Raw genomic sequence first — 27,205 nt, forward strand, 5'->3', positions numbered from 1 at the left:
TTTCCCCTTGGGAGAAAATGTCTCCAAGCCTCTCAAGTTTCAAAGGGAGCTTCAGAAAGGAAAAGCAGTTTTGGTCAAACGTAAGCAAGTGATGGTTTTGCGGCTTCTTTCCCTTGGCATGGCCTCGCCGGGGCCCCGGCTGAAAGGTCCCCGCTCACCTCGGCTTCCGCCAGCTTCTTTCTTATGCCTTCGGAAGAGTCTTCACGGTTCTGCAGCTTCTCCAGCTCCCTCTCGGCGCGCTCCTTGGCCTGGCGGATGTTCTGCAGCAGCTCGGTGGCCTCTGTGCTGGCTTTTACGGCCTACGAGGAGAGAAGGAACAGGAGAAGGGTGGCCGTACTGACTCATGTAAAAAGACAGGGACCACATATCCTAAACAGAAAAGGCAGGTTACACTGAGTATATATGTTATATCCGTTTGTCAAAACATATAAACATTCACTTTTATTCTGTATTTCATCTATTCTAACGTGCACTTTTTTTTTTTTTTGAGTTATGGAATGCATGATACAATTAGAATTAATTTTTCTTTTTGGGGGGGGTAAGATGACAGTGTATCTGACAATCATTAATTAGCATCTTTGATGCAGTGCAACATAGTGAACGGAAACAAAAAGGTCTAGATGGATTGATCTACCCAGGAATTAATGTATTCATGTCTCTGAGCATGAATTTTTTCCTTATTTTAATTACCTAATTGGTTAATTTTCCTATGGGGAATTTGTACAACTTTTACAAGAAGAAAACAAGATAAAGGCTATAATTTAACTTTTTTAAAAAAATAAATACCTTTCGGAGGTTACCACAGCCATAGTGTCCATGATTAATTCAAAAGTCCAAGTTTTAAAAACACAGCTAAACCTCTTCAAGTTAAGTTTGTATTTGTTACCTTTTATTTAGGTCTTAGCCATAGTACAGCTCTGTGGCACCATGCAGGCGTCCTCAAACTACAGCCCGCGGGCCACATGCGGGTGTTTTTGCCCGTTTGTTTTTTCACTTCAAAATAAGATATATGCAGTGTGCATAGGAATTTGTTCATAGTTTTTTTAAACTATAGGCCGGCCCTCCAACGGTCTGAAGGACAGTGAACTGGCCCCCTGTTTAAAAGTTTGGATACCCCTGCACTATAGTAAAGATCTGTGTTTATGAGGCCAACGACCTCACATTTATGTTAAAATTTTAAAAAGTATCCGGGCGTGGTGGCTCACACCTGTAATCCTAGCTCTCTGGGAGGCCGAGGCGAGTGGATTGCTCAAGGTCAGGAGTTTGAAACCAGCCTGAGCAAGAGCGACCTCGTCTCTACTATAAATAGAAAGAAATTAATAGGCCAACTAATATATATATAAAAAAAAAATTAGCCGGGCATGGTGGTGCATGCCTGTAGTCCCAGCTACTCGGGAGGCTGAGGCAGGAGGATCACTTGAGCCCAGGAGATTGAGGTTGCTGTGAGCTAGGCTGACGCCATGGCACTCACTCTAGCCTAGGCAACAAAGCGAGACTCTGTCTCAAAAAAAAAAAAAAAAAAAAAAAAATTTTAAAAAGTGAAAACTGCAAGAAAGCTCCAACTTTGAGACCTGCACTGTCCAATAGGGAAGCCACCAGTCACATGTGGCCACTGTGCACCCAAAATGTGACTGAGAAATTAATTTCATTTTTAAGTTAATGTTATTTTAACTTAAATTTAGTTTATTTTAACTTAATTTTAATTTTATTTCATTTTAATTAATTTAAAAACTGAGGCAGTATAATAAGTATAGTAATATTGACAAGTACCACAATGATAATATTTTGGATATACCGGGTTAACTAAAATGTATCCTTAAAATGACTTCACCTGTCTCCTTTTGCTTTTTTTTAATGTGGCTACTAGAAAATTTTAAATTACACTTGTAGCTAATATTTGTGGCTTACATCACACTCCTATTGGAAAGCACAGTTCTAGATGAAAACATGCTTCCTCTCACAAGCTTCTAGCTGAATGAAGGCCATGAAGGCTTTCATTAGAGAGCTCAAAAGTAAGTAGAAGGGGACATAGGAATGGATAAAGAAAATGTGCTATATATGACAATGGAATATTATTCAGCATTAAAAAGGAAATTCCGATACATGCTACAACATGGATAAAACTTGGGGACATTATGTTAAGTGTAATAGGCCAGTCACAAAAAAGTCAAATACTGCATGATTCCACTTATATGTGTTATATAAAGTAGTCAAAACTGTAGAAACAGAAAGCAGAAAAGTGGCTGCCAAGGAGGAGAAGCAGAATTGGTGTTTGTTGGTTATAGGGTTTCAGTGTAAACAAAAAAGGTCCAGAGATTCATTCACCGCCCAACAATGTGAATACACTTGGCACTACTGACCTGCACACTTAAAAATGGTTAAGATCGTAATTTAATGTTACGTGTTTTTTTACCACAATTAAAAAAAAAAAAGAAAAGAAAGGAGCAGATTTCTTAAACCAAGCTGGTACACACATTCACAAATCCTCTATGTAAAAGGCATGTCCCAGAACTACATTTATTCTGGCCCATTCATTAATATTTGCACTATTCAACCAAAGGAAGGGCTTGAAAATTGCTAAGAGGGGCTGGGCATGTTGGCTCACGCCTGTAATCCCAGCACTTTGAGAGGTCAAGGCGGGAGGATCGCTTGAGGCCAGGAGTTCAAAACCAGCCTGGGCAACACAGGGAGACTTCATCTCTACAAAACGATTCTTTTTTTTAAATTAGCTGGGCATGGTGGCATGCCCTGTAGTCCTAGCTACTTGGGAGGCTGAGGCAAGAGGATCACCTGAGCCCAGGAGTTCAAGGCCACAGTGAGCTATAATCATGACACTGAAATCCAGCCTAGGCAACAGAGCAAGGCCCTGTCTTTATTTAAAAAAAAAAAAAAAAAAAAAAACCTGCTAAGAGATCAGATCTTAAATGCTCTCACCACAAGCAAATTGTAAGTTTGCAAGGTGATGGATGCATTAAGTGACTTGATTTAATCATCTCACAATGTATGCATACATCACATTATATGCCGTAATTATATGCAATTTTTATGTCAACTATACCTTAATAAAGCTGGGTGGGTGGAGAAATAAGTAAATAAAAATTTAAAAAATAAGTAAAGGCAGGGCCATCAGCACACACTTTGCAGGATGCTCTAAACCAGGGGTCCTCAAAGTTTTTAAACAGGGGGCCAGTTCACTGTCCCTCAGACCATTAGAGGGCGGCTGGAGAGTGCGGTGCACATTCCACACATGCGCACTGTGGGCCCGCGATGAGCTGGCTGCTAAGCAGGACAGGCAGCGGCAGCAAAAACACCCGGCGGGCACGGATAAATGTCCTGGGCAGGCTGCATGTGGCCGGCAGGCCGTCGTTTGAGGATGCCCGCTCTAAACCAAACCCACCCCTCCCCAAGCACATGATGACTTCACAGATCTTCCAACCTTCCTCTCGGCCGGTGTGCCGCCTCGCCTCGGAGTTTCTGACTGCCAGCAGTCTGGGTTGTGAACTGCTTCTTTTACAAATGAGCAAAATGCAGCGCCTGGCCCCCTGAGGCACGAGAAACCGGCCTCTTGGGTTCTGTCGTAGTATAATTAGAACTTTTACTTGAGTGTCTCACACAGCTTGGTTTTTAAAAATAAACACTGCTGACACGTCTCAAAAGAAAAAACTATATTCAGAACTCTGATATTTTCAGGTAATAGCTCACTCCCCCTTCCTTTTCCTCAGCACAGGGTGACTAATCCTGTCTCTTTCATCTTTGGTGCCCCGGGACAAGGCAAAGAAAGGTATCTGGATATGGGGGCAAGTTCCCAAAAAACCACCTCAGGCTCACCTTTTCCAGCTTCTCTTGGAGCTCCTGAATTTTGAGCTGCTGCTCAGCATTGATCTACAATTAAAATCCCAGGAAATAAAGCAAAAGGCAAATTAGCATTAACGTCTTGCTACATTTATTGTAGTCCTATTTTCTCAACATTTCTGTGGGGTCTTTTTGTTTTGTTTTCCAGAACCTGCTAATGGAAGGAAGAACAGTGGCCTATCAGAGAAGTCTTTAAATGTCCCAGTGCAACCCCCCACACTGACTATTTCTTCAGGACCAGCAACATACAAATGGCAAAAAGAGAAGCAAAGTCACCCAGTGCCTTAAGACAGTAAGAATTTCCATATATATTTTAGTAAGTGTCTGGGTTTATTGGTTACCATGAGCAGGCGTGATAAAAAATGAAGTATCTTTTATCTCTTTTAGAACCACAGCTAAAGCTAAAACTTGGCCATCCGGAGGTGAACCATCACTAAGCCTCGAAGAGAGATCTCTATTTACTGCAAGAATATTCTTAATCAATGACAGGCCACTGGTAATAACATGACAAAAACTGTCTACCCAAAACAGCAAAACTGATTGTGGAAAATATACCTTTTCCAGTTTGGAATATTCTCCTACTTCAGGCTTCCCTTGATCCTTAGACTGTAATTAAAAAGACACAACATATTGGGAAATCTCAGCAACATAAGAAGTCTCGTAGACAACACTACCTACTGTACCCTCTTGGTCTCTGCAAGCAAACTAATAATAAATAACAATAATGTTATCATCTATAAATAAAGACAAGAGTTTTCCAAGATACCCTATTATTTCTCAAACCTATACTCACTAAGTTTGATTCCCTTTTTTCTTGCTACGATCACCCATGATTTTACCCAAACTGCACCCTCCTGGAGGGTGGCCAGCTACCTTCAACAGCTTATGCTGACATTCTGTAGCTTTCCGCTTGAATTCTTCGGCGGCAAGCCGAGACTCTCTCAGCTCAGACTCGTAGAGATCACTCCGTCTTCTTGCAGAGACAAGGTCCTCTTCCAACTGGTTCATCATCAGCCTCATTTCCTCCACCTGAGCCTGGTATTCCTAAACAGCAGGCAATGCAACAAAGGGGGACTTCAGAACTCCCAAAAGACAAGACAGGTGGTGAAGAGGGAAGAATATCAACCAGGAAGCAAAGATGTGATTAAAGAGAACGTGAGGGAAGAGACAGACTCAAAAAGAGACACTGAGTGGTCAAAGGGAAGGGGTGTTGGGAGAAGAGGAGGGAAAAAAGAATATTAAATCTAAAAACTGTTTTAATGCAGAACACAAACTGATTGGGAGCACAGGTGCCGGTAAGAGCCTTTGAGCAAATACCAGCACACAGCCCAGACCCTTCCGGCCTAACACGGGACAGCTGAAAGGGACGCTCTTTAAACGAGGAGGATAAACTGCTTATGTGTAGGGTTCCTCCAAGGGTAATCATTCATACAGAACTGTCCTTTAGAAGTCATGTGCTCCTAACACAATGAGATATGGTACTCGTTTTAAAATTAACCTTTCAGACTGCACAAGAGGGTAATTGAAAAGCTCAGTGGAAAGAATCCTGGAAGGTGAAACTCATCGTGTCAGTTTCTCACCATTAATTTCTCCAGGCCCAAAACTGAGTGATGGACTTAACATCTCTCCTGCAATGCAAGTCACCCTGAACGTTGGAAGAGTCACAAAACACTGGCTCTGGTCAAAATAATGTGTGAGAAAAAGCCCAAGGAAAGAACGATCTTGTTCCCTTGAGCTAAACCCTTTAATAAAGTGATCCAAACAGCCCAACCTTTTCCAAAATCAAAACGCAACATTTTAATCGAGTTTTTTCAGAATTGGATTTACCCGAAGAAAAGGGCACTGGTTTTGAGAACTTTTAGACAAAGTATAAAAATATTCTTTGTTAGCAAAATCAAGACTAAGTATAAGGATTATGAATATTTATCTAATCCAAAGTGCCTTGGACAAAATGAAAAAAACAAGGAAGCTGATTCATAATGTCTTTGACATTCACAATATACAGTAACATCTCTAAGATACATTCTCCCAAGAAATAATTGGTAATATTTAAGTATTACTCCCAAGAAACAATTGAGCAAGGATCTTCTTTTAACCAATAAATTGCAATTTTTAAATAACAGGGTAAAGGAAACCTTTTATCCCATTGTAACAGGTGACCTGGCCTCCCCACCCCCCGAGAAAGAGCGCGGCTCCCTACGTTATCTGTAAAGGGGAAAGTGAAAAAACAAGCCCAAAGTGGAGCAGGGGGTCTCACGTCCCTCCTTCCCACCCAAAAGCGTGCGTACTGTTGTTAAAGGTCAGTCCTTGGGATCACGGGGCACCCAGGTTTCCTGGGTGGTGCACATCAAGCAGGTGATGCTGGATTATATAATCAAAGGGCTTTACAATCTGCTCACAATTATCTGAACTCACAGAGTGGAACATGAGCCATATGTGGAATGGTACATCCTTTACCTGGGGTTTTTCTAGAGCCCTAAGCCAGGGCTACATTATGACTTTCATGGCTCTGAGCACTGAGCCTTCCTTGACCCCTTCTTCCATTAAAAAAAAAAAAAATTAAAAATTACATTTTACAACTGTGCTTTTGTAATACAAATACAAAAAATGTAAATACAAAAAAATGTTAATAATATCTATGAAAGTTGTGTCTTTGACCCAAAACGTTAATCTTTTTCTTCTGATGACAAAATTAAAACATTTTATGGGACCCTAAAAGTACAGTGGTCCCTAGATACCGTGCCTGCTGGGCCTAATGGAAAAGTCGGCCCTGCCCACAGGCATAAACACCAAATTGTGCAGGAAACAACGGGGCAGAAGAAAGTCTTGTGCATCTTTTATCCTCAAGCTCCCTTGTCTTTCTTGAATTTATGTCAGCAAGAAGGGAATGTAATTTCTGTGTTTTGTCAAGAGCAGGGACAAACATCTGTTTCTCTCTGCTAAAATCTCTCTTCCCTGAGCTCTCAGCACCCAAGAAGGAGGAAGACAAGAGGCAGGCAACAGCTCTACCAGCTCTCTGAGCTCTTAGGGTACCCAGCCTGCTACAAAGCATTGAAAGAAATTCTCATTTGTTGGTCCCCTGTTGTTATGCTGGATACTTCCAGAAAAGTCTATAAATCCAGCAGCTAATGAAATCCCTGCTTCAGGAAAAATCAGAGTCTGTTTCCAAGGGCAACTGAAAGAGCTGTTGCATCTCAGGATGGAATCACCGACAGGTATGGGTTGTGTGGGTTCACGATAGGGAACCATGGACTCATTTCAAGGCCCACCTAAAGCAAGTCTTCAAATGGAGCTTCAGAACTTTATGGGGAGGAAGTATCAGGTCTTATTCACTCAGAAACCCTGAAACACAAATGACTTCTGCGTTACCCACACTTTTGTTTCCTTTCGTGAAGAGGTTGGGGAGGGGGAAAAAACCAGCAATCACTAGGAATGAATCAAATTCTCACATGAGACTTTTAGGTGTTTTTCCTTTTCAGCCAAATACAAATACTGTATAGGGGATACCTAAGTGGGAGCAAACTATTTTTTAAAAATTAAGAGCTTTACAGAAGATTAGATTTTGAGAGAAAGAACAGGAACTAAATCCCAAATCTGGGAGGAATCAATATGCTGCTAACCAAATACTGGAAGTTTGCTGCAAGCTAGCTTTTTTCTGGTTTGCAAACATCCTGCTCTCACAAAACTTAACAAAAGTCATTTTAATAAATCCTTCCAATGAGAAATAAAATCTGAAACCATGAAGTACTCTTCTCCCCGACAGAACTTTTAGCAGTCATTAAATCTAAAACTCCACATGCATGCCAGCTGTGATAGGAAGCATAAAAGACATTTCTTTGAACTCAACCACCAGCATACACCTTTTTAAAATGTCCTGATAATTCTGTTTCTATGGAATTCATGGACACCAGCTGCTCCCTCTGGTGGCCAAACACAGCTTTCATTTCCCCAGGATGTCACCAAAAGTAAATTGCCAAACACATTGAACTAATGGGAGAAAAAGAATCCTACCTCTTGAAACTCTTAGGATGAAAAACTATGTTGATAAAAGGGGCATGAGTCAGCTGTCAAAGCGGATTTCTCAAAGTTTATGTTCAGCCTTCAAAAATCTCCAAGGTCAGTATTGTTCAGAAACCTGACAATCCATTTGCAAAGTTTCCTGTGCACATTTATTTATAACATTTTTGTCAAACAAGAGGATATTAACCCATCATCTGAAAATATTAAGGTGATAAGTATACTAGACCAACAAAACCCCAAAGATGATAATTCTTTCTTTAAAGAGTAATTAATAGATCAAGTTATTTGCAGGAGTTTCCTGCATTAGCATCAGCCAGATGGCTAAGTTTGTGCTACCCAGAGATAAAAATGTTCATTTCCATCAATGTTTCCATTAGATTTTCTGAAGTGAATGAGAGTTGCCTGGCAGCTGATAATTCAGCTCTCCAATTGCTCATTGCCATCTCTTCATTAAAGTTTCTATTTACAGTTTCTTCAAAAGACAGAAAAATCCATGCTAAAAAGGAAACAATGAGCCAATATAAAAATGAACCATCTAAAAAGAAAACTCTTTTAGAAAGGGAAAAAAAAGAGTGGGATTTTTAAAGGTCTCAATTCTCTTTTCTGAACATACAGGGGACAGCTTTCTGCACTCAGATCTTCTGTGTTAATTCTGACTCAGCCTGAACAGCTCAAACTTTTCTTCTAGAATATTTTTTCCCACCCTGCCCTGCCCTTAGACATTGATAGAATATTTCTTTATACAAGTTTTGGCTTCTCTCAAAAACGTAAAGTACATCTGAAAAGCTATAAAAATATTTAATTATTTTTTTTAACCATCTAAAGCAAGGGTTGGCAAACTTTTTCTGTAAAAAGCCGGATGGTAAGCAGGGTTAGCTTTGTGGGCCATACGTTCTCTGTAACGACTACACACCTCTGCTTTTGTAGCTTGACAGCAGCTACGGCCAATATGTAAATAATAAGCATGCTGTGATCCAATAAAACTTTATTTATGAACATTACATTTTGGATTTCATATAATTTTCACACATCGTAAAATATTGTTTTCCTTTCTTATTCAACTGCTTAAAAACATAAAACCCTCATTTTTTAAGGACAGCATTAAAAAAAATTTTTAAAGAACGTAAAACCGATTCTTAAAAAAAAAAAAATGAAACCATTCTTAGCTTGCTGGCCATAGAAAACAGGCAGTGGGCCAGATTTGCCCATAGGCTGAAGTCTGCCTACTCTGGCTTTAAACCTACATCTTTATTAAAAAGAGCAGACATTATGGGATACAGACTTTAAAAGAAGCTGGAACAAGCACTCTACGATTTATATAACTCATAGGAAATTTAAAGTTTCTAAATGACCTATATACCTTTCTCTCTCCTCCTCTCCCTGCCCCACACTTTCTCTCTCTCTCTCTCTCTCCAACATGCCTCTCCTGAAATTAGAGGTCCGAGGTGCTGCTCTGCTCCCAGGCAAACAGTCCTACCTGCTCTTTGATTTCTTGGAGCTTCCGGCTCTGCTCTCTGATATCATGGAGAAGCTGCAGTGCTTTGTCATCCTCCTGGGACACCTCCATCCGGGCTTGCTCCAAACTTCGCTTTAAGCTCTGCAGAAAGCAAAAATTTTAATAGGGATGCCCTGTGGATCCTGCTCTGTTTGAAAAGACTCATTAAGAGAGCTGCAAGCTGCCTGGCAGACACCAGGACGGTTTCGGGTGACGGACCCAAGTTGACGGTTTCCAGTTGGTTGCCGACTCCAGTTTTCATCCTGTAAAACCCCCTGGGGTTCAAGAAACATCATCTCAACCTTGCGACCTTCGAGATCCAGCCTGAAACTGCATCGACCTGTCTTCTGCCACCATCTACCTGTTCTAGGAGATACTTACTTGTATGGTCAGGACTAAAAACTAGTAAGACCCTTAGGCCATACAACCACCATTGGGATAGCTACAAAGTCTTTTCTGTCTTATCAGTTATTTGAGGGCTCTCAAGTATATGTTCCTCTTTCAAAGTAGCAATGACTTCATATCCTCTGCCCAGTTGTCATTTAAGACTCCAAGTAATCTATTTCTACCTCCTGGCTTATTTTTCCTGGACACCTTTCATCCATAAGGTTCCCTCAACGCTTGAATGGCACTGAAATATGTATCTGAAATACATAGCTGAATAACTTCACCCACCACTGAAAGGCAGCCAAGTCTGGAATGGAAACATAGCAGTTATTCTTAATCAGCCACGTTCTATAGATTTCCTCTCCCTTGTGAAAAAAACTTTAAAAATGTGTGATTCAACTTCTTAAGACTGTTTAATTGAGCACATTAAAAACACCTGAATGAAAAATTTAACGAGACAATGGAGAAGAAGACAGGCTACTCTTGTGAAGGAAAGAAAAAACAAAAGTCACATGGTAAATAATGACAGAGGGTCTAGGTTTCAAAGGCTGTTTCCTTGTGGCTACGCTGCTTCTAAGCAATGGAAAATTGATTTCGGGCAGATTCGAAATATGTTTTCTTGTATGTTATTTGGGAGTTTGGTTCCCAAGGCTGATCATTTCAGACAGAGTGCAGACCAGAGAGGTTGGGATGGGAGATCTCAGGACACTCTGCAACTCGCTCCAAAGACAGCTTACTCCCATCACCGGGCTCCATGGTACCAGCAGTCTACCTGGCCTTTCTGCTGGAAAGGAGTCCAGCCTCATTTGTTGGGGAACTCATGCCTCTCATGCTACTCTGCAAATCACAGATCTTGCTTTTTGTACTCTCCTCCTCTCTACTCTCTGCCATTGGCTGTGATGTGCCTCATGAAGCCGTCATGAAACAGGATGAGACACACACAACAAGAAGTGCCACCTCCAAGGGAAGGGGACTTGAGGGAAGGCTCACACTGCATTCTGTGATGTAGGTAGCAAGGTCCTGCTCCAGGAGGGATCTCTGAGTCTCAGAGGCCTTCAGCTCCACCTCCTTCTGACTAAGCACAGCCTCCACCTCTGACACTCTCCGATGTAACCGGGTCATTTCCTGCTCCATCTGAAATAAACACATCGACAGGTTAAAAGGGCCCGTGGAGGTTCATTAGGCGCAATCAAATCTCAAGTAGCCTCCGAAACCACCTGGTGGTCTGGGCTAGGGCCAATTTGCCAAAAGTTAAGTTGGGATGGAAATACCATTGTTTCTTCGCCCAGGAGCGCACAGTTCTTCGCAAGGACAGTCACCAAATGCTAAGTCACTCCTCTCATTCAAGTCCCGGTTCACACTTGGTCACTTCTCTAACCCAGTTAGCAAGGAAGCCACAATCATCATTTTTCACCTGTTTGCTTTTTGGATTTTGTTTTTGTTTTGTTTTTGCAGACGTCACTTTAATTTTATCCCAAATCCATCTTGATCCCCCCCATCTCCTTGCAAAGATCTAGAGGACAAATCCAGGACAGGGCAAGGAGATATTTATTCGTCTGCACTCTTAGGAGTCCCAGGCAAGCAGTGGCTTTTATTAGTTTCCAGAGAGTTGCCTCTGGGCAGGAACAGTGAATGTTAAGAGACGTTGCACATAATCAATACAGTGGCCGCAGTGACATAAGCAGGAGTTTTAAAAGACTAGGAAGAGAGACTTCGCATCACTCAAAGCAGATGGGATGCATCTCAGCCACAGGTGAGGACCCAGGCCACCTGCCGGAAGAAGCAGACATCTGGCTGGGTCATGCTGAGACACGGGCCGTTTTAAATCCAGGGCCTCCTCTGGTTTAGATTTAAAGGGTTTACGGCAACAGCAAGGCCCGAATTCATCTCCCTTTGAGCGGCGGGAGGCGAGACTTCAGCGAGGGAGACAGCGCCTCGCTCTCTATGGATCTGGTGGCTCAGCGCCCACAGCGGCCCCAGGCGGATCCCTTGGCATATATTGACGGGAGGATCCTGGAGCAAGGAGGGAGGCCAGCTGCGGAGATAAATACCTTGTGACACTTGTCCTGAGAGTCTTGTAGCTCTTTGCTTTTGATGAGAAGTTTCTTTTCCATGGAGCTAGTCTTGGCAGGGGAGTCCAGACCCGAAACAACAGACCTAGATAGAGGAAAAGCAACGTCAAGGTGGCCAGCAGGTAGGCCTGAGGAGCTGCATTTAAAAACTGCAACAGAGATGCAGACCCACCAGTGTTCTGTGGCCACCAGCAAAGGTGGCTTGAGCAGCTTCTAATGACGCCCAGGCCATGAAGCAGGGAGGTGGGAGGCAGTGAGGACTCTGGGACCAGGTGGATCTGGAGGTAAATTCAGTCACCACTAACCTGAGGCAATGATTCTGCCTCTCTGAGCCTCAGTTTGCAAATCTATGAAGTGGAATGAAAAGAAAAGTACCTACTGCACAGGAAAGTATGAGCATTAAATTCGTGGCGCCGTGCCTGCCTGACACGGCTTCATTTACTCACTCGAATGATATGTACTATGGCACCCACTCTGTTCTAGAAACCGATCCAGGCGCTGGCAAACAGCAGTGAACAAGACAACAAGGTCCCTGCCCTCCTGGAGCTCACATTCTATAGAGGGCAGACAGAATGCATCAGGCAGACACACACAAAAAAGGCTGCAGACAATGGTAACTTCTGTGAAAGAAGGAAACAGGGTGACATGAGGAACTGGGACGAGGGGCCTGTTTTTCTTCCCCCTGTGATCAGGGGAGGCTCCTCAAAGGAGGTGGCATTTGACCTCAGACCTGAAGGATAAAGTGCTGGCCATGGAAAGTTCTGGAAGGAAACAAACTCCACAGAGAGGAGACAGCAGATGCAAAGACCCTGAGGCAGGACAGAGCTAACACAGCTCTGCTGTTAATTACTCTACTGGTCAAAGTATTGTCTATTCGGTCCCTGAGCCAGGCATTTTGGTTCTGTTTCATTTTATAAAAACATCTAATGCTTATGCAAAGATGCCCGTGTCCTAATCCTTGGAAGCTGGGATGATGTCGCCACACATGGCAAAAGGGATTTTGCGGTGGTGATTAAGTTAAGGGTCTTGGGGTGGGGGAGATTATCCTGGATTATCTGGGTGGGTGCAATGTCCTCACAAGGGTCCTGTGAGCAGGATGGAAGCAGAAGAGGGGAGGAGATGTGACAGTGGAAGCCAGGCTGGTCAGAGTCAGATTGATCTGAAGACACTACACCTTCAAAGACATTCAGGCTTTGAAGACTGAGGAAGTGGCCACGGGCCAAGGAATGCAGGCCACCTGCAGATGCTAGAAAAGGCAAGGAAACGGATTTTCCCCTACATCCTCTAGAGAGAGTGCAGCCTTGTCTACCTGATCTCAGCCCAGTAAAATTCATCTCCAACTTCTAATCCCCAGAACTGTATGATAATAAATTTGTGCAAGGCCAGAGTGGCAGCCAGAGTGGCAGCCAATAATTTGTGCAAGGCCAGGGCAACCCTGCTGCCCTGGTAACAGCGCTACAGGAGCTGTTTGTGACTGAGCTCTCAGGTCTTACCAGCAGGTGAAAGTTCTGCTTTCTGCTGCCTCAAACAACTTCTCTGCCTAAAAGAGGTCAGTTCCTTGCAGCAATGCAAAACACCTCTCTCCCTGCAGCTCTTGGGCAAAGACACAGGCTGGCATGATAGTACTGCCTTGCAGTACCCCAGTGACAGCTCTGTACCCTCACACTATAGGACAGCCAGTTGATTCAACACCCAGAGTCATGCTCCTCTGTTCAAAATCTGACCCCAACACTCACTAGCTGTGGGACCTCTTTGAACCTCGGTTTCCCCATCTGTAAAATGGGGATAGTCCCCAACCTACTTCAAAGAGTTCTTACTAGGGCCGGGCGCGGTGGCTCACGCCTGTAATCCTAGCACTCTGGGAGGCCGAGGCGGGCGGATTGCTCAAAGTCAGGAGTTCAAGACCAGCCTGAGCGAGACCCCGTCTCTACCATAAAAATAGAAAGAAATTAATTGGCCAACTAATATATATAATATAAAAATCAGCCGGGCATGGTGGCTCGTGCCTGTAGTCCCAGCTACTTGGGAGGCTGAAGCAGGAGGATCGCTTGAGCCCAGGAGTTTGAGGTTGCTGTGAGCTAGGCTGACGCCACGGCACTCACTCTAGCCTGGGCAACAAAGCGAGACTCTGTCTCCCCAAAAAAAAAAAAAAAAAGAGTTCTTACTAAGATTAAATGAAACAACATATGTAAAGCCCTTATTAGCACAGTGCCTAACACATTGCAAGGGTTCAATAATGTCACCTGTGACTAATTATCATTGTTGCTTCCTATCATTACTACCAATGCAACTTTGTAAATAGCACATGCCTGACAGGCCTACAACAGTTGGCAAAACTCAGAGGGCTGAATTTGCTGTGTGCTATTATTCACATTAAAACAAATGTTGATTATTCATAGAAATGGGCAACAGGGATTGAAATCCAGAAATAAATCTTTGTTAAAAATCTCATTTTTGGCTAGAAATTTTAACCAAGTTCTACACCTCTCACCAGACTGTTTTCTACCCAATCTAGCCAACACACACTCACTCTCTCTCTCTCTCTCTCTCTCTCTCTCTCTCTCTCTCTCTCTCTCTCTCTCTCTGTCTCTCTCCTTTCTTTATTTTTTGTATCAGATGAAATGGATTGCTTGCCATGGCCTTGAGTTTCCTTTGCTATCTCCTTTATTCCTAACTGCACTTTGGTACGTAGGTTAGAGAACAAGACCCAAACCACCCAAGGAGGGAGGGATGGTCCCCAACCCTTCAATAATCAAGAGTCACCCACATGTCACGAAGTCACAGGCATGACATGCGTCAGGGATGACCACACAGGCCACAGCTCTTTGTGCCAGAGCACGAAACTTGGCACCCTTTTAAAAGAACGATTACACGGGTGTGTGATGGTGGGGTGGGTGGGCTGTGGCTCGGGTGTGTGATGGTGGGGTGGGTGGGCTGTGGCTCGGGTGTGTGATGGTGGGGTGGGTGGGCTGTGGCTCGGAGAACATAATGGCATGTGGAAAGCAGGCTCCAGCAGGGCTGAATGTTTAAAGTGCACTGCTGTGGGCACAAAACACATTGCTTATTCACACACACACACAGGCATTTCTAGGTCATTAATGAGGCCCAGAATCCAGGAGATGTGCAGCCCCCGCCCGTGGCACTCTCAGGAGCTGATGAGACAACACTCCTTGTCACCCCAGGTCCAACCCCTTCATTCTGCTATTCTGATGCTTGACAAACGCTCACTGTTTAGAAGTCCTAAGTACAGCAATTAAGAGCTCTTCAAAATGAAGGTGCTCAAGAAATCATTTTCTTTTTTAGAATAAATAAAAATCACATCTTAAAAAGGCTATGGTAAGAATGCTGTAACTAAATTGGGCTTGTAGAAACAATCCCATAAACAATAATAGGGTTAGAGGGTGACGCTGGAGGGTAGAGGGGAAAGGTCATATTGCAGCTTTCTGTAAATTCCCTGGTCCTCAACCCAGTTGCACATTAGAATCACCTAGAGGGCCAGGCATGGTGGCTCACGCCTGTAATCCTAGCACTCTGGGAGGCCAAGGCAGGAGGATTGCTTGCGCTCAGGAGTTTGAGACCAGCCAGAGCAAAAGCAAGACCACGTCTCTACTAAAAATAGAAAACTTAGCCAGGCATGGTGGCGTGCACCTGTAGTCCCAGCTATTGGGGAGAGGGGGAAGGGACTGAGGCAGGAGGATCACTTAAGCCCCGGAGTTTGAGGTTGCAGTGAGCTATGATGACACCACTGTACTCCAGCCCAGGCGACAGAGCGAAACTCTGTCTCCAAAAAAATAAATAAAAGAATCACCTGGAGAGCTTTTACAAAATAATGTGCAGGGTCCAACCCAGCCAATTAAATCAGAGACAAACCATTTGTATTAAGCTCCAGAATAACTGTAATACACAGACAGGATCAAGAAACATGGTGCTAATCAGAAGAAAGTGCTGTGACTTAGGGTCTAGGCATTTAAAACTCATAGTATGACTATTCCCAGCATTTAGTGCCACAAAGAATTTTGGCCAGGCCCTTTGGTATTGGTGCCTTTTGGTAGCTCTTTGAGGAGGAACCCAGTTTTGAAGTTAATCATGGTGGGCTATGAATTTGAAGACAATGTACAGGTATCAGATAATGATACCAATTATAATAAATATTTCGATTAAAATATACCATTTCCATGAATTTCTATAAAAGAAATATGCTACAGCTATACATGGCTCAACTTAAAATATTTACATTCTATTTATTTTTCATGTTGACACAGGACAATTGAATATCCAGCGCCAATGGTAAGCTCTCAGTATGTATTTCTTGAGTGCATAGATTTCCCCCCACTCCCACACCAGACATTCTGAAATATCACAATTTATTTTCTTTTTCTAAGATTTTCATTAGCCATCCTTCTGCCTTACACAACAACAGCAAATTATTAGCATTTTTCTCAAATTGCCCATAATGTAAATCATAGCTTGAGAGGTTTGATCCAAGCCTGGCCTGAGAGCCACCAGATTATTAACAAATAAAGCCTTGTCCTCTTCAAGCACCAAACCTGCTAGTTTAAAATCACCCCAAAAAGTACCCTTTCATCAAGCATGGTATTATTTAAAGAGCCGATACAATCATTGCTTTAAGGAAAGTTTGCAAAAGCTCCTGTTAACTGGTTGGAACTCTAAAGATATGGGCAACAGGGTGCAGAATTACAGTAAAGAAATATCTAATTATGAACTTCTGTCGACCCTGGAACAGGCCATAGTCTACCTGCTAACTCCGGAGTCTTCCAAGATTTTTCCTTTGTTCTCAAAATTCTCAAACTGCAACTAATATTTTTTGACCACCTTCTAGAAATGTGTGTGTGTGTGTGTGAGAGAGAGAGAGAGAATATAAAAAGGAGAATATAAAAGCCTTGTGATCTCCATGAGAGGTACCTGTCGACCAGTGGTTCTCAACCAGGGGCAATTTTGCCCCTTCCCCCACACTGGAGACCTTTGGCAATGTCTAGCAGGGGTCCTCAAACTTTTTAAACAGGGGGCCTAGTTCACTGTCCCTCAGACCATTGGAGGGCCGGACTGTAGTTTTAAAAAAACTATGAACAAATTCCTATGCACGCTGCACATCTTACTTTGAAGTAAAAAAACAAATGGGCAAAAACACCTGCGTGTGGCCCGCAGGCCGTAGTTTGAGGACGCCTGGTCTAGAGACTTCTGATTTTCATGACTGTGGATGAGGGTGCTATTAACATCTAATGGGTAGAGGCCAGGGATGTTACTCAGCATCCTACAATCCACAGGACAGTCCCCACAGCAAGAATTATCCAGCCCCAACTGTCAACAGTGCTGAGTGGAGAAACCCTGCCATGGAGACTATAAAGTAAAGGAAGCTACCATTCCTGGCCTCAAGGAAGTAACACTCTAGGAGAGAGAATTAATGCCACTACCTTTGTCATCAGTAAGAGTGCCATTTGTGGAGCACTCACTATGTGCCAGGCACTGTGCTTAGTGCTTCACAGGTTACCTCACTGACTCCTCTCGACAATCCTATGAGATGGGTATTAGTGGCCCCTGGCCCTAAGGCATAGCTTACCCTATACCCTCCACGTTCTCATACCACATGATGATGATTTGGGGGTACATGCTGGTCCAGTAGAGCTGGGGGTTCAAAGCAGAGTCACAGGTTGAAATCCCAACTCTGTTACTTCTTGGCAGGATAGCCTGGGAACCACTCAAGCAAAGTGCTGCAGAAGCTCAGGCACAAGGTCACGGAGGAGAGAGAGAATGGATCATTCAAGGGAAGGTGACCTGCATCCATGACTGGCTGCTGTCAGAGCTAAGAGGCCAGCTCCCAGCCTGAGCCCAGGAGAACCCTAGGTACCCAAGAATACCCACATGCCACCCTGGTCCTCAGCCACCCCAGAAACAGCTCAACGCACACACAAGAGCAACTCTCCGTCCTTGCTTGGTAGCTTTGGAGGGCAATTAAATGGGAAACAGGGCAGATATTAGAGGCCTAGTCCAGTTCAGGCTTGATGAGAAGCAGTACGACGAGGATGCTAATAAAAGAACATGCAGCCTGCCCACACGTTGCTTGCCTACTCCTGGCCACATCTCGGATACACAGCCAGTTATCCCCATGGAGAGAAAAGGCACTTCTGAGCAGCGGGTGCACTCAGCCACCGCCCACACACACCAGTGCTGTCTCTCCGAGCACGAAGCCAAGTTTGGGTTTTCCTTTTTTTTTTCCAGCTTCTATTTTCTAGAAAAAATTTACTCTGAAATCAGCATCTCTTCCTGATATACACATCTGTTTTATAATTATAGAGACCCGAAGAGTATTAATAGAAGTAATGGCACATGACACAGAGGGAAGGGCAAACTTGGTCATTGCCACTGCGGCAGGAAGACATGTTTTCTTAAAATGTATTGGATGGGACCTAAAAATTGCTTTACACGTAACCTCAAAATTTAAGTGAAAATTATAAAATACAGTTTTTCCCAATGATATGCCCATAAACAAATCACATAACTCAAAAGCAATCCCCTCCTAGGGCTATAGATAGAGAACTTCTTATTAAAAGAGGATGCAATGTGTATTTCCATCCCACAAGCAAGTTTACGTGTTGAGTACTCTCTAATTACTACCGTAATGATTAAGATCATGCTTAAGCACCAAACACCCATTTACTCCCTTAGGAAGTGGACCCTATGTCTACAAAATATGGCACCAAACCACAGATCACAAATCCCAGATATTCTCAGGATAACCAGGAATGGGTACTTGAAGCTAAAAATGAGGGAAATCAAAATTAACTCAGCTGAGGGCCCCACCTTAATTGTGGCCAACGGGACTAAAAATACATGCAACTGCAGGATGTAATATGGTGCAAAAAATAAAAAACTCATCAGCATTCTGTTACCAAAAATATATTGGCTTTTAAGATTGAGCATTCTGAAATTTGTGAACTAATTTTATAAACCCATTTTAAAATACGCAGTGGTGCCCACCATGAGCACTTGGAAATATTAATATCAAGAACACTGTTCCCTAAAGAGTGGCGGAGTCTGTCTAGCTTTGGGGCACCATACACACACGCCCCCACACACATACATACACACAACCAGCACTGGTCTCCAGGTGAATTAGAGCCTTTGTTTTGTGGTGATTAACGTGTAACTCAAGAATCATTTATCAAAAATCCTGCTATAATTAAGAGCATAGCTACTCACATGACTTTTTAATGCAGTTCCCACCTCTAAGCTGGTGCCTAGCTTTGCAGGTTAATTTTGCTGTTGTATGTTTGTCTCTTGCGCACCATAACCTAACTTACCTCCCTGAATCCCCTCTCGGCCCTCTACTATCTACCCTCCACATGATGGTCAAAGGGACCCTTTGTAAAATGAGAGCCAACTATTCCACGTCCCTACTCAAAATCCTGCAAAAAGCTTCCTACTCGGTGCAATTAGAGTAAAATCCAAACCTAAAGGCCCTGCCAACCTCAACTCAGACCATGTCCTCTGTGTACCCTGAAGCTTCGGCTGCCCAGATGTGCTCCTGTTCACTGGGCACCCACAGGCCAATCCCAGCCTCGGGGCCTTTGCCCTTTTCCCCTGTGGGAATACTCTTCCCACTTACCTTTGATAACTGGCTCTTTATTATCATCCTGATGGAATGCACTCTATGTGGGCCAGGGATTTCTGCCTCTTCATATTACATCTCCAGTGCCTAGAAAGTGCTTGGCACATAGTAGACTATCAAATATTAGAAGGAATAAATGAATGAATGAGTGAGTGAGTGAGTGAATGAATGAATGAATGTCTACTTGAATGAATGAATGAATGAATGAATGAATGAATGAATGAATGTATGTCTACCCTACCAGAATGTGAGCTCCGTGATAACAGGAATTCCTGTCTGTCTTGTATTCACTGCTATATCCCAGATTCTAGAACAGCCCTAGGACCTCCTAGGTGCTCAGAGTGGACTTGCAAACTGTGTCACCTTGGGAAGTGACACAACCTTCTTGAACAAATGCTCATGCTCAACTCAGGGAGGCGTTCCCTGGGCACCCAATCTAAAGTGGCCACCCGCAGTCAGTCCCCATCCTGGTTCTGATTTCTTCAGAGCCCTGACCACCATCGGAAATCACCTCATTTGTGTACAGTAGTTATTTATCTTCTGTCTCTCCTCACAAAATCCTAGCTTCTTAAGGACCTTATATGTCTTGTTCATAGTTGTGTCAAAGGCCTGGGACAATGTATTTGTTCAGTGAATAAATGAATGAGTGAATGAATGAATGGAGTCCCAGCACTTCCGTGCCCCAGGCAGCCACAGTTTAAAGGTCACAGTGGGACAAAGGAATCCCGAATGAGAGGTGCACTGCACTGATACTGGCACAAAAAGGCTTTTCAGTGCCTATATCAGAGATGCCCAGCGTTGGTTCTAGGGCAGGAAGGTCATGGTGACACACACATACTCACCCATGCAAGGGACACTCAGGCACTTGGTGGGTGGGAGCGTGTCACATCTAGGTCAGGCACATGCACATTTCCTACTGGATTTGGATCCTACCAGAAGCCTGGAGAGCGTTTTATGGAAAATGCAGGTTTAACTGACATCACGGACTCCATTCAGAGTGAAAAATTGGATGGAGATATTAGGACATCTGTCAGGCACCCCACGTGTGAGCTGGAGTCTCTCAATGGGAAGAAACCAGCAAGATATCTTTATAAAGTAGAAGCAGGGAGAAAAAGAGAGAGGAAAACACCCCACACCCATCCTCACACCTAAGTAACAATAACAAATAGGAAATGAACACTCACTGTGCTCCTGGCGCTAACACTAAGTGCTCTACATGTCCTCACAGCAAACCTACCAGACAGGCACTATTATATCCTCCACATTATAGATGAGGCAATTGAGGCTGAAAGAAGATAAAGGCCTTGTTCATACGAGCAAGGAGTGGAGCCCAGATCTGAGCCTATGTCAATCAGACTCCAAAGCAAAGACTTCTCCCCCTCCCCCAGAGACAGGGCCTCGCTCTGTTGCCCAGGCTGGAGTGCAGTGGCACCATCATAGCTCACTGCAGCTTCCAACTCCTGCAAAGCCCAGACTTTTAATGAGTATGCTACAGTTTGTCTCAAAAAATAATGTTCATATCAGCTCTAAAGCTAAAGCAGGAAAAGTTGGGCATCCTCTGCCACATGCGAGCTGTGTGAACTTAAGAAGTAACCAAAGCTTTGTGATCGTCACTTTCCTTACTCGTAAAATAATGAATTGTTGCTGGGACTGAATGAGAATGCTTGCCAGGCACTTAGAATATGGTGCCTGGTGCAGAGCGGATTCTCAGTAAAGCCAGCTTTATTATAGACAAGCCATAGGTCCTTCATAATCTAGCAAAGTCATGGCTATCAGAGACAGGGTAGGTAGCATAGTGGTCCAGAGGCAGTAGATATGGGTGCAAGTCTTAGATCTGTTCCACTTGCAGGACCTCGGGAAAATAATTTAACCATGCTGAGCCTCAGAGTCCTTATCTGTAAAGGGGATAACACCAGCTACCTCATAGAGTTATGGTGAGATTGTAAGGACCTAATGAGATGCATGAAAAATACTCAGCATAGTTCTGGCATAAGTGAAGTGCTCAATAGACAACTGCTTCCATTTGCAGTTGCATAAATGATGCAGATGGAATTGCCACAACCCCTGACCACTTTAGTCTAACTCAATTCGGTAAATGTTCAGTGAAGATCTGTCAGGGGCAAGGCGCTGTCTCAGACAAAAGAAGGAAAACATGATGTCCTTGGGCAGCTTGGCCAAACAACTGCTACTGAGATAGAGACAAGGAGGAGGTATGAATGAACAGGCAGGCTAGGGTCTTGACATACCAGGACTGAATACCAAGTGTAGGGGTGGCCATTAAATCTGTGCACACAAGGATGTTGTTGAAGGTCTAAACAGGCAAATGACATCATCCAACCTATGCTCTGGAAGAATTCCACCCTGCGTGGAGAATGGCTCACAGCCAGGAAAAATGGAGGCAAAGTATCAATGAGGAGGCTACTGCAGTTGTCCAGGTGAGAGTCCACGAGGGATGACAGTGAGAACAGAAAGGTGGGCATGGATGCCAGTGTCATCCCAGAGGCACAACTTGGAGGACTTGCCAATTGATGGGATGGCGGGGGAGGTAGGAAAGAGTTTATGATGACTCAGTTCTCTTGCCTACAAGGGTAGGGAAGGTGGTAGTTTCTTACATAAAGGAAGCCAAAACTAGCACCTAGAGGCTTACTGAGTGAGCGAGTGGGTCTGTCGGTGTTGGGAGGGAACAGAGGATGGCATGGTGAGAAACTGGAAAAACACCCCAGTGATGATGAACACAGAACACATAGGGGGAAGGCCATGGGGAAGTGAGAGAGAAGGTCAAGGAAATGAATGCGATCACCAGGAACCAACTAGGAAGAGAACTGAGGATGGAACTTTAGGGAATGGTGTGTGCATTTCTAGGGCCTGAAACAAACATGGTAGCCACAAAAGAGAATGGCAGTTAAAGAGGCAAGAAGAAAACCAAGATTTCATCATGCAAAAGAGAAGAAAGTAGAACATTTTCCAGAAGAAATGTGATCGTTAATGGAATCACATGGCAGAAATCACTAGATTTGGTGGTTGGGGGTCATCAGTGGCTTCTGAGACAGTCATTTCAGTAGTGTTGCAGGCACTGAGTGTAGGCTACTCTTTCAGGAAGTCTGTCAGAGAGAGGTCGAGAGGTGGACGGCAAACAAAGCAGAGACAACCGAGAGAAATTCACTTAGGCAAAGGAAGAGTTGCCAAACTGGCACAGAGCTCGGGAACATGTAGCGCCATTTAGTCAATGACTGTCTTCTTAAGGGATCCCAGGCAACCATGCAAATTAGCATGTGTAGGCCAGTAAAAAACACACTTGACAGATCTTCTGGAGCCTGATCTTCAGGATTGGGCTGGGATCGTCTGGATTAGATTTCCTCAAGGTATCTTTAAGACGAATGAGAAGGCGGTAGAATGGCCCTGCCAGGGCTGCGAGGCAGGCACGCACAGTCTAAATAGAGAACAGAATAAGGCAAGGAGAACAAGCTGTGCTTGACTAAGAGAAAGAAGAAATTGAATGAGCAAGAGGAAAGGAAAAAACCCAACACAACACACAGAGGCAAGTGTTAAACATCTGATCCAGGTGACGGTGGAACGGAAACACCACAAGGCACTCGAGGGCCGTAACCACGGGCAGAAGCTGGTTTAGCTTTTTAAACTTATTTGGGAAATATGACAGATGCATGCCTTTGCGTACCGGGGAAGATGCTGCTATTGTTGCTGACTATTTAAAAAACTCAAGTCACAGACGAGACTCTTTTCAGCAGGGATCTGGGTGTCAAGCACAATGACGAAGAGCTTTTGGCCAGATATGGAAAAGAAAACAATTTTTAAGGGAAGAGCCTCCAAGTATTTCGGTAAAAAGGAAATGAAACTAACTGGCGAGTTCAGGACCTTTTCCACTAGGGCAAGCCATCTCAGGACAGATAGGAGGCAACTGCAAGTATCAAAGATAGATTTCAGTAGATACATATCTTAGAATCGTCAACAAATTGAGAGTTGCAGCCATAAAAATGATTCTGATCAATTCACCAAATGCTTACTGAGCAACTTGTATGATATGGTGGAGAATAAGGTCAACGTAGTTGCCTGTCCTCACTGAGCTTACGCTTTAGCAAATAAGAACCCACAGGCAGAGAACATATATATGTGGGGTTTATGTATGTGTGCGGGGACACACACACGAACACACCAGGTAAGAGTATCTGTTAATAGAGGAGAAGAGGAAGAAATCAGAGAAATCCAAGAGCTATGCAATCTACCTACCCAATAAACTCGCAGAGACTGAAAACAGAACCCAGCACTCAGACCTGTCAAGCTCTCATCCTACCCTGCCCCGACATCATTGCTTGTCACTCCCCATGATGGGCCTCCACCTCTGACAAGCATGTGAACCTGCGCACCCCACACAAATTTCCCAATTCCTCCTGCCTGTGGTGTTTATACTTAGCAGCAGAGCTTGTGGCTAAGAGACCCTGGAGCCACGTTGCCTGGGATCAAGCGGGCAGAATGATGAGCTCACCCTTACAAGGCACCAACTCTGCACCAAGCTTGGAACCACTCAGAGATACGTGACCTTAAGCAAGCTGCTTAATTTCTCTGTGCCTCAGTTTCCTCACATGAAAAATGAGAGTGGTGGTGGTAACCTTTTTCTTGGGCTGTTGTGCAATTTAAATGAGTTCATCTGTGCATAGTGCTTGGAACAGAGCCGGGTACAGAGTTGGTGCTCTGTAAGGATGAGCTGTTGTTATCACTCTGCCCACCTGAAATTCCTTCCACCTTTCTCTCCGGCAATCCAAATTCATTGTATTTTAAAAAGCTGACCCAAATATTTTACTTTCCATTAGTATGCTTAGAAGCCCAGTGCCACACACATATTTACTGAGGGCCTACCGTGTCCTACGCTCCAGGAAAACCAGGATGAGTAAGACCCGGCCATGCCCTTGAGATCACCGTCTACTTGGGAGGATGGGCAGACATTCCAAGGAATATCATCGATGTAATTTCACATGGGCATTACCCATGAAGTGTCCCCCGCTAGACTGTGCCCGACTCTCCTGACTCTCCTAAAGCAGTGAGATGTCCAATTTGTACCACGATACTCTGTAGCAAAGGTGTTTGCTTTGTGTTCTCTGGTTGTTACAACATACCTGCTTTGACTTGCTCAACTGAGCATGGGAAGGTACCCGTTCTGAGACTGGACCTTCTAATTCTGTCCCGCAAGCCACTTCTCCCCATCACCTTTTACCAACACGTATTTGGCAACCACATATTAACCTTCATGGTCGGTCAGAACATTTAAGCATCTCTAGCAGAAAATTCCCAAGGCCAGGGAGGCTGGGTTTCGGATCCAGCATAACTTTAAGCCACCTAATTATTGCCAAGTCCTTTCCATATCCTTCTGGCATTACAAAAGGACACTACACATATACAGACTGAAGTATCAGTAATAACAAAAACAGTAACAGTGAATGTTTATTGGTGTTTTTCCATGTGCCAAGTACTAGACCAAGTGTCTTAGGTTTCATTTAAGCCTCTCAATAGTCCTAGGAGAAAAGTATCACTGTCACCCCACTTTGCACTTGAGGGAAACTAACATGCAAGAATCCCCAACAGAACAAGGAAGTGGCACCAAAAATGCGTTCTCTGAAAATTTAGGAAGGCAGTGGCAGCAGCCACACTTTAATCCTCCACAGTGTTTGACTGGTTGGCTCCATTCCTGCATTTTCATATCCACCCAAAAGGAAAGGAAAAAGCCCTGAGTCAAAAGGAAGAAAGAACTCCCCTTCCTAAAAACCACCTACCCAGACACCATCATCCCACAAAGTCCAGTCTCAGCTAGATCCCACTGCTCACCCCTCTAAAATTCCCAACTTCTCCAAAAGCATACAACCAGCATGTGTAAAACTAACACAAAACCAACTGGTTTTTACCTTCTAGAGTTTATACTGACAGTTTGCAGAAATGCGCCGTTTCAACAAAAGCTTAAATGAGGCAGTATCTCGATCTAGGAGGAAGGAGGAAGGACCTAAAGAAATGTACCCCATGCTGACAAGGGAGGGAAGAGAGCTGGGATCTGTTTTATTTTTAAACCTTTAACACACTAATTTCTGTTACTACCCTACTATTCTAAAGTACAAACAAACAGAGGCTCAGAGGAACATGAGACATTCAGAGCCTGGGGATTTGGTTTGGATTATTGTTGGTTAAAAAGGAAAAGAGACACCAGACAGATATTCAATCTCCAAAACTAACGACCCCATCTAGCTCCAAAGGCAACCGAACCTAGTTCTCTAGAATCTCTCCTGCTCCCACCAATTCAAACTGCAAGAAACTCCCACTACGCCTCAGCCATTGAAATGCTGTGATCAAAATTCTTGCTAAACCTAAAACAATGATGCATTCAATGGCTGGCTTAAAAATAGTCTGGGGTCCCAAAAATAAGGATCCAGAATTTAAATCATTCTCACTGCCAAAGTCTTCACGAAAATTCCTCATTCATTCAGCTCCACTTCTGAACATTTCATTCAATTCAACGGTAACAAATCCAGGGTCAATTTACCTAGCACAGTACAGCAGCATCTGCAATTTCCTCGGTGGTGTGAAGAATGAGTAACAGCACAGGTAATCAATGTGCGTAAATAAAAACCTGGAATGCTGAAAACAGGGAGGAGAAAACAAGGAACTCAGGAAGAAACACAGGGTCAACGGTGACAAAGGTGGTATCCCCAGCCCCAGAAAATGTGTCCTCTCTCCAAATGACTTTTGTAATTATATGTCAGTACAACTGCAGGAGCTAAGTAATTTCATCCTTGCATCTCTTTTATTGGATTTCTAATTCATCATAATCCAACATGTTCAGGGTCACCTACATCCAACAGGTGGAGTGAATTTCTAAAATGATGCTGTGGGTTTCACCCACAGGGCAGCCCACGGAACAGTAACCAAGTCCAACGGCAACATCACACAACAAGATGAGAGATGAAAGAAAATCTTTCTGATTCCAACCCCAAATTGCCATGGAAAAGACATTAAAGTTTCCCAAAGATGGGAATACTCTGATGTCATCTTCCAAATAAGAAATATATGGTTTTATTTCATTGACCTTTTTTTTATGAGAATCTTATTAAACATTCTGTTGGGGAATGAACAGAAGCTCATTTTATGCTCTAGAGATAGAGCTTAAACTACCAAAGGTGAAACAGCAAATCTTCAAATATAGTAAGCAATATAAACACATTCCGGGGAAAGGATCATGAGTAAATTAAATCAACAAATATTTATCGTGTGCCTGGGCCTTAATACTGAGATGCCCCTGTCAGAAAGCTCCCTTAACTGAGCTTTATGTGAGAAGCAGAAAGATGCAATTCCAGTCTTCCTGTAAAATAAGCAATTAATCACACACTGCTTCAGATTAATTGCAATGCCTAAGATCTTCCCCATCATTCTGCCTTTTCTCCTGAAATCTAACTCCCTGGAGTCCTCCCTGGTCTTTCAGATCACTGATTAACACCCTAAGTGAGATTTCATTCTGACCCAACCGGCCAACTGCTAACCAGAACTAGAACTCCGCACACCTCTCCTTCCAGTCCGATCTGTGACCTTCAGCGTGCTGTGTGTGTCAAGGTTACGCTGCCCACTAAGGAGGCATCCTTTAACATCAGGCCTCCACTTCTGCCCTGCTCTTTGATGCCAATGCAAAACCTCCCCGCCCTGCTGGGCCATTTCAAACCCATCTGACGCCACATTCAACAGCTAGTTAGCTTTCTGCCC

General features: G+C 43.7%; 1 protein-coding gene across 9 annotated transcripts in view; it reads right to left on the reverse strand.

Annotated features, from left to right (window-relative positions):
* Positions 1 to 27,205, reverse strand: part of CIT (citron rho-interacting serine/threonine kinase) — a 164,922-nt gene that overhangs the window by 72,509 nt on the left and 65,208 nt on the right. For all 9 annotated transcript variants that reach the window (XM_020283111.2, XM_012756541.2, XM_012756543.2 and 6 more), the window contains exons 11-17: positions 11,806 to 11,911; positions 10,745 to 10,888; positions 9,350 to 9,469; positions 4,726 to 4,896; positions 4,408 to 4,458; positions 3,829 to 3,882; positions 159 to 299 (exon numbers count right to left, since the gene is read on the reverse strand). In XM_020283111.2, coding sequence (XP_020138700.1) covers positions 159 to 299; positions 3,829 to 3,882; positions 4,408 to 4,458; positions 4,726 to 4,896; positions 9,350 to 9,469; positions 10,745 to 10,888; positions 11,806 to 11,911 — 787 coding nt within the window. The remainder of the gene's footprint in view (positions 1 to 158; positions 300 to 3,828; positions 3,883 to 4,407; positions 4,459 to 4,725; positions 4,897 to 9,349; positions 9,470 to 10,744; positions 10,889 to 11,805; positions 11,912 to 27,205) is intronic.

This window comes from Microcebus murinus, chromosome 22 (genome assembly GCF_040939455.1).
Source record: "Microcebus murinus isolate Inina chromosome 22, M.murinus_Inina_mat1.0, whole genome shotgun sequence".
Lineage (NCBI taxonomy): Eukaryota > Metazoa > Chordata > Mammalia > Primates > Cheirogaleidae > Microcebus > Microcebus murinus.